This window comes from Xenopus laevis, chromosome 8L (assembly GCF_017654675.1).
Source record: "Xenopus laevis strain J_2021 chromosome 8L, Xenopus_laevis_v10.1, whole genome shotgun sequence".
NCBI classification, from domain to species: Eukaryota; Metazoa; Chordata; class Amphibia; order Anura; family Pipidae; genus Xenopus; species Xenopus laevis.
The window spans coordinates 66,494,556-66,505,599 of record NC_054385.1 but is presented as its reverse complement, the minus strand read 5'-3'; the positions used below and the strand labels follow the sequence as shown (position 1 = coordinate 66,505,599).

The 11,044-nt window shown below is 43.3% G+C and overlaps 1 protein-coding gene across 4 annotated transcripts; it reads left to right on the top strand.

Moving 5' to 3' along the window:
* Positions 1–265: 265 nt before the first annotated feature.
* LOC121397055 lies at positions 266–6,137 on the top strand. Of its 4 annotated transcripts, none has more exons than XR_005963396.1 (3): positions 266–1,513; positions 1,626–1,804; positions 5,140–6,137. XR_005963396.1 is itself a non-coding variant. In XM_041572893.1 (3 exons), exons 1-3 carry the CDS (start codon positions 565–567, stop codon positions 4,190–4,192), a joined length of 495 nt encoding a protein of 164 aa, XP_041428827.1. In that variant the 5' UTR covers positions 269–564; the 3' UTR covers positions 4,193–6,137. The 4 variants fall into 4 exon arrangements, 2 of the variants coding, with proteins under 2 accessions (XP_041428827.1, XP_041428826.1); XR_005963397.1 differs by having other exon boundaries at positions 4,175–6,137; XM_041572893.1 differs by having other exon boundaries at positions 269–862; positions 4,175–6,137.
* Positions 6,138–11,044: the final 4,907 nt, after the last annotated feature.

The window sequence follows — 11,044 nt, the reverse complement described above, 5'->3', positions numbered from 1 at the left end:
AAGTTTCCAACAACAACCCGATGATTGTGTCTTGCGGAGGATTGTGGGAGTTGCAGTTAAACAGCTAGAAAGACCGAGACCTCCACTCCACTTTTGGTTGCCAAAATGTCTCACATACCTTAGAGAGAAGATTATAATCAAACAGTCCTTAGAACAGCAGTTGCTCAGACAGAAAAAGCACCTTCAGTTCCTCTGCCGAGTCAGATAATATGAGCAGCCATTATTACTTGCAGGTGGATCAGCCTGTGACTCAATCAGCTTGATTGTTGGGAAGGATAGGAGGAACGAGGCCCACATAGGGTCGAGATGAGTTTAGGCTAGGCCCCCTCCCCCGCTAGATGTGTATTGTGAGTATCGGCTGTCAGCCCCCACTCTCTCTCACAGGGAGTTACAACAATAGGTCCCCCTTTTCGGCGGGAAAAAAGGGGGCGGGCTGAAGGGCGGAGCCAGGGGGCAGGTAAGCCAGGAAGGGGCTTTTTAAGGAGGAGCAGGAGGCCAGTAAAACATAACCTGTTTTTTCTTTCAGAGAGGACACTTACCGGTACGCTGCCAGCTTCGTTGAAAATGGAGAGAGGAAGATCCACTGCGCCGAGAAGGAGGGTGCTGCGTCCTCAGAGGTTCCGTGACGAAGAAGATGTTGGCCAAGTCCACGGTTCCGGTGCGAAGAGGAAGGTAAATTTCTCCCCTCTAGGTAGACGCTCCAACAGGCGACGCAGGATGATGGAGGCCATCACTGGAGACGACGCCGCCAGCAGCCACGGACCGGAGGAAGAGTTTGGAGGAAGCGGGTCGGAAGAAGATGGCGGCGGTATGAAGATGCAGGCATCGCGAGACTCGGATGACGTCATCGCACCGGAAGGAGGTAAGGGAGCCGGAGCGGTCCACACCGCTAAGAGCCCGATTACGGCCAGCCACAGAGGTCCACAGCCGGGGGAGAAGGAGGCCACAATACCCCATGCAGCACCCAAGGGGCCCCAATTTTGCTCATCACGCCAGCCCACCAACGATCGGGGAGCATTTACGCCACGGGGCAAGACACCAACCAGGGGCCCTATCTTATTAAAACCCCGCCATACAAACCCCATCTCCGCCCAAACAGGGAACCCCCCTCCCAGTAGCCAGAGGGGGGTCCCTCCAAGAAGCAAGGGCCGGGAACTAGGAAAACGCGGGGGGAAAAGCCAGGCCCACCCCAACAACCCCAGCAGTCCAGCCCCTACAACTCCCCCGATCCATAGGAATGCCCATAGAGGGGGAGGGAGCTGGGAACAGGAGCAGGGCTCCGACGAAGGAGAATGGGGGATGGAGGCAGAATCCACCCCAAACCAATCTAGGGCCAGGCACCCAGGACCTTTCCCAAGGGGGGGAGGGAACTCCAGGCCCAGGGGAACAGGTGGTCACTCGTATTTTCAAACCTCAAGACACTGGAGCCAGCCACAGTGGTCTGGGGAGTATGACCAATGGGAAGATGATGACTCTTGCTATTTTATCGAGGAATACAATTACGAGGATGATTGTGAGTTTTTTTCCTTCAAGCAGCCACGGGCATCGGCAAAGGAGGCCAGTAAAGGGAATGTGGCAGGAAGACATTGGTTACGGAAATAACCGGGTGCCAAGTTTTTTTTTAGAAACCGAGAGGAGGAGGAGAGTTGGATCCAATGGAGAAAGGAGAGAGAGCAGAAGGGAGAGGAGGAAGCAGGACCTTCAAGACGGCAGGAAGGAAGGGAGAGGGCTTCATCCAGTACAGAAGGGCAGTCTTCACAGAACGGCGACAGGACCAAGGTGCCTACACGGAAGACTACTATGGGTGAGTTGAATATTTCTTCTGATTCGGAATCTGATTTTGAGGGGTCAGATAGTGAGACTGAGGGAGGAAAGATATTATCATTAATGAAAAAATTCTTTAGAGGACAAGGGAAAGAAAAAGGTTTAGGAAAAACAAAAGAAAGTAGTCAATCAATGGTGCTAGTTGGAGCAGCAGATACTTACGCATGCGCGTTGACAGAAACAGCAGATCACTTGCTGAGGAAAACTAGGAAAAATATTGAGGCTGGAAAATTTGTGGATATCTATGAGTTGACTAGGGAAGCTGTTCAGGCAAAGGAGGACGGGGTGAAAACCGAAGAGAAAGGAAAAAAGGGAAAAACAATTTTCGATTGGTTGAAGGGATTCTTGGTTTTTGCAAGCGTATACTTAGAGAAAAAACCAGAACAATGTTTGAATATTATAAAGTACATAGACACAATAGTCGATACATATTTGTTTTATAAAGGCTCTTCATGGTCGGATTATGACAGGGCTTTTAGGAAGAAGATATTGAGTAGCAAGGTCTTGTCTTTTGGACAAAAGGATATAGATTTGTGGACGAGATTGGTTGCAAAAGATAATGGTTCAGCTGGCAATGGCAATAAAGGGTCATATGCTTTTAAGCCCAGAAACATCTGTTTTGCGTACAACGAGAAAAGGTGTACTAGGGGCTATGCGTGCAGGTTTAAGCATTCTTGTTTGGCTTGCGGATCTTCTCATGCGGTATCTGAATGTAATAAAAAGAAAGAAGGTCAGATAAACAGGCAGCCTTTTCGAACAGCTTACCAGAAGAGCGGAAACGCCAATACAGACAGCCAGGCTAAGTAAAGAGTTGGCAAGTTACCCAGACAAGGAAGCCGCAAAATTTTTAACAAAAGGTTTTTTGGAAGGTTTTAGGATCCCAGTTTTACACCCTCCCCCACCCAGCAAAGTTTTTAAAAATTTGAAATCAGCTAGTCGACATACCGAAGTTTTGAAGCACAAAATTGAAAAAGAAATAAAAGCAGGGAGAATGGCAGGACCATTCGAGGACTTGCCTATTGAGGGGCTAGTAGTGTCACCTTTAGGTATAGTCCCAAAAAAGGAGTCAGGAAAATTTAGAATGATACAGCACCTTTCATATCCAGAAGGAGAATCGGTGAATGATGCTTTAGACGAGGAACAGTGTAAAGTACAATATCAGTCTTTCGATGAAGCATTGGAAATAGTTAGGAGTCAAGGAAAAGGGGCATTGTTGGCAAAGGTAGACATCGAATCTGCATTTAGGTTGTTACCCTTACATCCAGAAAGCTTTAGATTGACAGGTTGTCATTTTCAGGGAGCATTTTATGTCGACCTATGTCTACCCATGGGCTGCGCAATCTCTTGTTCATTTTTTGAGACTTTCAGCACCTATTTGCATTGGCAGTTATATAAAAGATCAGGCAACAAAGCTATAGCTCACTATTTAGATGATTTCCTGATCATAGGCCCCAGACACTCTTCAATCTGTCAGGACACATTAGCAATATTTCTGCATATGTTGAAGGAATTAGGAGTGCCAGTGGCCGTTGACAAAACAGTAGAACCAACCACAAAATTGACCTTTTTGGGTATTGAGATTGATACAGGGGCCAAAATGTGTAGATTACCAAAAGAAAAGGTAGTAAAAACTAGGCAAGCAGTTAGGAGATTGGAAGCAGCGAATAAAGTATCACTGAGGGAAATGCAACAAGCCCTAGGTCTATTGAATTTCGCATGCAGGATAATACCAATGGGTCGCATTTTTAACAGGAGATTGGAAAAATCCACATCAGGGGTTAATAAACCATTTCATAAAATAAGGGTCACAAAGGAAATGAAAGCAGATTTGAAAATATGGAACTGTTTCTTATCTAAATTCAATGGTGTCAGGTTATGGTTAGCAGAAACATAAATTAATCAAGAGGTAGAGCTTTTCACAGATGCAGCCGGAAGCGTTGGCTTTGGAGCTTACTTGGCAGGGAAATGGTGTGCGGCCAGGTGGCCGCAAGCATGGCATGACAAAGGTCTGACAAAGAATTTGACATTGTTGGAGTTATTCCCAATCTTGGTAGCATTGGAGCTTTGGGCAGAAGATTTGAAGGATAGGGCAATTAAGTTCTTTTCTGATAACATGGGAGTGGTCCACGCAGTGAATAACCTGTCATCAGACTCAACCCCAGTAATTGGACTACTAAGACATCTGGTTCTGATTTGTATGAGGTTTAATATATCGTTCAGAGCCCAACATGTACCAGGGGTAGAAAACACTATAGCAGATGCCTTGTCTAGAGAAAAGTGGGATATTTTCTTTAAGTGCGCTCCATATGCGGAAAAATCAGCTTACGCATGCCCTAAAAATTTATGGCAGCTCGTGACCCCCTCTTAGAAGAATTGTGTGAAAGGGCAGTATCCGAAAAGACTCTTTCCAGCTACAAAAGGGGCTGGAAGAGATGGCAGATATTCTGCAGAAGCGGTAAGAGCAATCAAGGCACTAAGGATTTGGTGTCATTTTTAATGGTCCTGTACAGAGAAGGAAAGTCAAGAGCAGGAGCCAGCAACGCATTAGCCGCAATTTCTCATTTTTCCATAGTAAAGGGTAGAGCAGATATCACACATGATCCATTAGTTAGGAAAATAATGAAGGGATGGGCAAGAGTTGAAGGCCCCAGGGTCGATAAGCGAGAACCCATAATTGAATGCAGACTAAAAATGATTCTGAACTCTCTTGAGGAGGTGTGTTCAGACCAATTTGAATGTATTTTGTTTAGAGCAGCCTTCGCTCTGGCTTTCAGAGGAGCATTTAGGATAAGCGAATTGGTCCCCCCATCCAAGAAGGTAACAGATAAAGGTTTAATGTATAGCCAGGTTTTATTACAGGACAGGAAGTTGTTAGTTTACATCAGTAGATCAAAAACAGATCAGTTGGGTAAGGGCAGATGGTTCAGTATAGAAAAAACTTCGAGAATAACATGCCCGGTCAAGGCCTTGCAGGATTACATAGGGATGCGCCCAGCAGGGGGGCACCTTTTGTTAATTCACAGGGACTTATCCCCCATGTCAGCATTTCAATTTAGGCAAGTGCTCAAAAAGGCAGTCATTGCGAACGGATGGGATCCTAAAAAATTTGGATCACATTCATTCAGGATAGGGGCAGCAACAGAAGCAGCAATGAGGTGAGAAACAGAGGATAGGATAAAAGGAATTGGGAGGTGGAAATCAAAAGCATACAAAAAATACATATGCCCCATAAATGTAACACAGTAGTAATCCTACAATTTTTAACCTACCCCCCCCCTTTTTTTTTTTTTTTTTTTCTTTGGTTTGTTGCTGCAGGGGGAAAAGCTACCTGCAACATTTTGATCATAGGCCACTCCTTTATTTTTTGGGCAAGACAGCATGCAGCAGGCAAGCAGTTGGGGTTACCGGAGGAACACATGAAGATTACATGGCAGGGGTGGAGAGGCATGAAGTGGGAACAAATGAGAGGCCGGTTGTATAGTTCAATACAGAAGTTCAAGTTCATAAACCTGGTGATAGTACATGCTGGGGGAAATGACCTTACGTCAATCAAAACCCCAGCGTTGATAGAAAGCATGAGAAAGGACTTGGAGGATTTAATGTCCAGCAACAAGATAGGGGGAGTGGCTTGGTCAGACATCATACAGAGAGGAGAATGGCGAGGAGCAGTTTCCCCCCAGGGCATTGAAAGAGCCAGGAAAAAAGTAAACCGGGCCATGCACAAGATCATGTGTTCCTCAGGTAACGGGGTAATTAGACATGACAATATAAGGTACCGACAAACACAGCTTTTTAGAAAGGATAAAGTACATTTGACAGAGGAAGGTTTGGATTTGTTCTGGGCAAACTTCAGGAATTATATAGAAGAATGGTGGAGGTCGCAGGAGGTCTAGGTGGGCCATGGAAAAGGATAGGTGGCACCCTTCCCTTCTTTTCCATTGGGTGGCATCAGTGCGGCTCCAGGAAGATGGATGGTTTTTTCAGTGAAGTGCAGGCCTACCCTCGGAAAGTCGCGAGTGTGGAGCAGACTTTGACTGCACGGTCTTGTCTGTGTCATGCGAGAGGCTGGGTTAGCGCCATTATTGCACATGATAGGGAGCAGGGGGATGGGCTACTGGTTGGTCAACAGCGGGCGCTCTGCCCCATGATCCCTGCTCTCTAAAATAACTGTTTGGTACGGTGTGGGCACCAGGCCCACGTTCTTGGCGATTATAGGAGCCGCAGCTGGTGGTCAGGGTGTACCTAGTCCTTGGCACATATATATATAACTTTGTTAATAAAATACGTGACCTCCACAGATTTTGCCACCTTAAGAAGTCTCCGTGTCGTTATTCAGGTTTTTATTCTTAATAATTAATAATTAATAATTAATAATTAATTCCTTAGCCTAGAGACAATTAGGGGAAAGCTTTACACTGGAACCTGGAATTCCCTTTGTGCTAGAGGATTCTTATGTCACGTAGAGACAAGATTGTTCCTTGTTTCCTGAATATATTGTTGTCTAATGTTTTCTTGCTACTCTCACTATAGTTTCTGAGCAAATGGTAAGTAAACATGGCTCCACCATCCAGTCACATGTAATGTATATTGTTACTAGGGCTGCGTTTTTAAAACATGCATCTTAATATTTAGTACGTAGATGGCAGTGTATATGCCTTACATAAAGTGAGGGACACATTACTAGACCTGGAGCAAGCTCTGTTTTAATTTTTTTGGGAAAAGATGTTTATTCCTGAATAAATTGTCTTTGTCTCATTAGCTAATTCCTAAGGCAGAATAACGTGACCAGGCAAGAACAAAACCTAGCGTTGCTCTGCGGCTCATGCATCTGTACATATTATTAGTATTATTAGATGACGCCCTTAAGTGTTGCAGGATGGATTTAAATAATGGCTTTCCTGCTAGATGTTGATTTATTTTTTATTAAAGACTGTGGTTAATGAAAATCCAAATAATGTGATTAATAAAACACTTTCAAGAGGGATGTTATAGTTCAACAGTCTTTTTATTGCAGTCTCTCATAATATATGTAAGTTTGCACTTCTTAAGGTGAATTATTCGATAATATAAGCCACAATTTTCTAATAATACAGTGGTGTGAAAAACTATTTGCCCCCTTCCTGATTTCTTATTCTTTTGCATGTTTGTCACACTTAAATGTTTCTGCTCATCAAAAACCGTTAACTATTAGTCAAAGATAACATAATTGAACACAAAATGCAGTTTTTAAATGAAGGTTTACGTTATTAAGGGAGAAAAAAAACTCCAAATCTACATGGGCCTGTGTGAAAAAGTGATTGCCCCCCTTGTTAAAAAATAACTTAACTGTGGTTTATCACACCTGAGTTCAATTTCAAAGGTTATAAAGCCATTTCTAAAGCTTTGGGACTCCAGCGAACCACAGTGAGAGCCATTATCCACAAATGGCAAAAACATGGAACAGTGGTGAACCTTCCCAGGAGTGGCCGGCCGACCAAAATTACCCCAAGAGCGCAGAGACAACTCATCCGAGAGGCCACAAAAGACCCCAGGACAACATCTAAAGAACTGCAGGCCTCACTTGCCTCAATTAAGGTCAGTGTTCACGACTCCACCATAAGAAAGAGACTGGGCAAAAACGGCCTGCATGGCAGATTTCCAAGGCGCAAACCACTTTTAAGCAAAAAGAACATTAAGGCTCGTCTCAATTTTGCTAAAAAACATCTCAATGATTGCCAAGACTTTTGGGAAAATACCTTGTGGACCGACGAGACAAAAGTTGAACTTTTTGGAAGGTGCGCGTCCCGTTACATCTGGCGTAAAAGTAACACAGCATTTCAGAAAAAGAACATCATACCAACAGTAAAATATGGTGGTGGTAGTGTGATGGTCTGGGGTTGTTTTGCTGCTTCAGGACCTGGAAGACTTGCTGTGATAGATGGAACCATGAATTCTACTGTCTACCAAAAAATCCTGAAGGAGAATGTCCGGCCATCTGTTCGTCAACTCAAGCTGAAGCGATCTTGGGTGCTGCAGCAGGACAATGACCCAAAACACACCAGCAAATCCACCTCTGAATGGCTGAAGAAAAACAAAATGAAGACTTTGGAGTGGCCTAGTCAAAGTCCTGACCTGAATCCTATTGAGATGTTGTGGCATGACCTTAAAAAGGCGGTTCATGCTAGAAAACCCTCAAATAAAGCTGAATTACAACAATTCTGCAAAGATGAGTGGGCCAAAATTCCTCCAGAGCGCTGTAAGACTCGTTGCAAGTTATCGCAAACGCTTGATTGCAGTTATTGCTGCTAAGGGTGGCCCAACCAGTTATTAGGTTCAGGGGGCAATTACTTTTTCATACAGGTTTGGATTTCTTTTCTCCCTAAATAATAAAAACCCTCATTTAAAAACTGCATTTTGTGTTTACTTGTGTTATCTTTGACTAATAGTTAAATGTGTTTGATGATCAGAAACATTTTGTGTGACAAACATGCAAAAGAATAAGAAATCAGGAAGGGGGCAAATAGTTTTTCACACCACTGTATATGCATTTTTCAGTATGAATGGGGGGCACAAAACTGTTTGCTCTGCTAAATTAACTTATTTAAAAGATTGTTCAGTTTTAATCCCAGGCTGAATTACTCTTCAAGTGGCCAACAGCCCATGGAGAGGCAACAATATTGTTCATAATATACTGTCCTCTGTGGCAGGTAATTACTTTGAACCAGTTGTTATCTTGTTGGACAAACCAGATTAAAGACTGCATTTGTTTCATGACCTGACATTAAGGGCGAAAATAGAAAGGGGATTTTGATCAGATTCTGTGGTTCAGACGTTATCTGACTCACAGAATCTTGTCATGCAACAGCAGGAGATTTTATAAGATGCTACAAAATCTGATCGCCACTACTGTAATGCAAGTTGGATTTACATCAATGTATTTCACACCATTGGATTCCTGAGCTGAACCCCTACTTGACATTTTTTTTGCAATTGTTGTTTAGGTAACCAATACACCCCAAATCGCAAGATGAATATTACTCCTAAATCAATTTTTTTCTCTAAAAATGTTGTAGCTGCTACCTTGAAGTAGTATATATGAAGTAAATGGTCTTCTGTTTCTACTGTGCGTAACTTGTCTAATTACACATTAATGTTGGAAGTTAAAATGCTATCAGAAAGTAGATTTATTGTGGGGCTAGATTATTATTCATTTAACCCTCGTCTGTTCAGGAACCTTCATCTTCATTTGCCAGTCTAACATCTTGTCATCCAGTTGCTAAGGTCAAGACTCCAGCACTGACAATTATATTTCAAATAGTAATGTTCTTTATTTTTTTTGTTACTTTTGAGCAAGGGTAATAGTACATACCATCTATGTCCTGTGCTGCCAGACAATATGCAAGAGAAAAATGCTATTTTGGCATAAAAGTCCCTTTCCAGACTAATACAGGTAGGACATGGTCACACTGGACTCTCTAAGGGCTCTTACTCATGAGCGTTTTTACCTGCGCTCCCCTTCTCGGCGTTTAGCCACAGGGGAGCGCAGGAATAGACGCATTTCATTATTTCAAATGGGGCTGTACTCACACAGGCGCAAGTAGGCGCCGAACGCAGGTTGAGACGCAACATGCTGCATTTTTCCTGCGTTCGGCGCCTACACGTGCCTGTGTGAGTACAGCCCCATTTGAAATAATGAAATGCGTCTATTCCTGCGCTCCCCTGCGGCTGAACGCCGGAAAACGGAACGCAGGTAAAAATGCTCAGGAGTAAGAGCCCTTACACAGATGGGTCCTTGCTAAGTGGATAAGAAAGGGAGAGGGTTCAATCACACCTCTCTGCTGCTGTGTTGATATAAAAATAAGATGCCAGAGGTTCTTGCAAACAAAACAAAGGCTTTGTCAAAATGTCATTGGGTTATACTCTGTATTATTGATGTCTGATGCAGTCAATGTTAGAGGAGGGGTCTGTGACAGCTAGGTAGGTTTTATGATACACCTTTATGTTACCAGTTAGTGGTCTGGATCCCCTCCAGTGGAATCATTCAGGAAGCAATATCCTAAGCCTCAATTCCTTCAGCTATGTAGTCCCATCAGTTTAGGCCAGTTATGCCTAAAGAAGAGCCACATCCAGCCATCAAATCCTTAAAGGGGTTGTTCACCTTCAAACAACTAGTTGGTTTCAGATAGATCACCAAAAATAACGACTTTTTCCAATTACTTTCTATTTCCTATGTGTGAAGGTTTTTCCAATATTGAATTGTAAAGTGTAATTTCTCTCCTTCTGCAGCAGCTCTGGGAGGGGGGGTCGCCGATCCTGTAAGCTGTTCTAAATTGATACATTTAGTTGATACATTTGTTATCTTTGTCCCTGCTGAGCAGAATCTCTGGGTTTCATTACAGGCAGCTGTTAGAATTGATACAATAGTTGCTAATACTCCAGAGATGCTGCTGAGAAATGTATCAACTAAATGTTGCAAAATTGTAACAGTTTAGAGTCTGCACCTGAATTACTGAGCTGCCAGACTCAAACACCAGAGACACGAACATTCAACTTTAAGCTTAGATTTTGGGAAAAACCTAAAAAAATAAATAATGGAAAGTAATTGAAAAAAGTCTTTATTTCTGGGGAACAATCTAAAAACAACTGAACTGAAAAAAGTGTTTGGAAGGTGAACAACCCCTTTAAGTGGAGCACAGGCAACCCTTTATAGCTACGTCACACTATCTTTATAGGTCCCTGGTAAGGCCTCACCTGGATTATGCAGTGCTGTTTTGGACTCCAGTCCTTAAGAGCGATATTAATGAGCTGGAGAGAGTGCAGAGATGTTCCAGTAAACTTGTTAAAGGGATGGAATATTTAAACTATGAAGGTAGACTATAAAGGTTGGGGTTGTTTTCTCTGGAGTAAAGGTGCTTGTGAGGGGACATATACACTCCCTCATATATATATGTGTATGAGTGTAAGGATAGGTCTGTATAGTTAGTTTTGTACACAAGAAAGTGCTTTAGTAGCAACGAATGACACTGTCTAAATTTACACATCATGTTATCCACAAAATCCCCAGATCCTTCTCAGTTAAAGGAGAATTCAATCCCCTAATTTGCATCACTCCTGGAAGAAGTCCGAAGGAGACAATATGGCTGCTGTGAACTTCGTTTGACAGGACCTGCAAGAGGGGCCCAGGGTGCCAGCTAGGCCAGGAGGGAGGAGGCCTATTTAGAGTAAGGGGATGCAAATTAGG

What these genes read in the sequence shown, in the direction of transcription:
- LOC121397055 (XM_041572892.1), top strand. Translation starts at nt 565, where the DNA reads ATGGAGAGAGGAAGATCCACTGCGCCGAGAAGGAGGGTGCTGCGTCCT. An exon ending in CGTCATCGCACCGGAAGGAG is followed by an intron (nt 863 to 1,625) that starts GTAAGGGAGCCG and finishes GTTTTTTTTTAG; the next exon opens with AAACCGAGAGGAGGAGGAGA. An exon ending in TACACGGAAGACTACTATGG is followed by an intron (nt 1,805 to 5,139) that starts GTGAGTTGAATA and finishes TTGTTGCTGCAG; the next exon opens with GGGGAAAAGCTACCTGCAAC.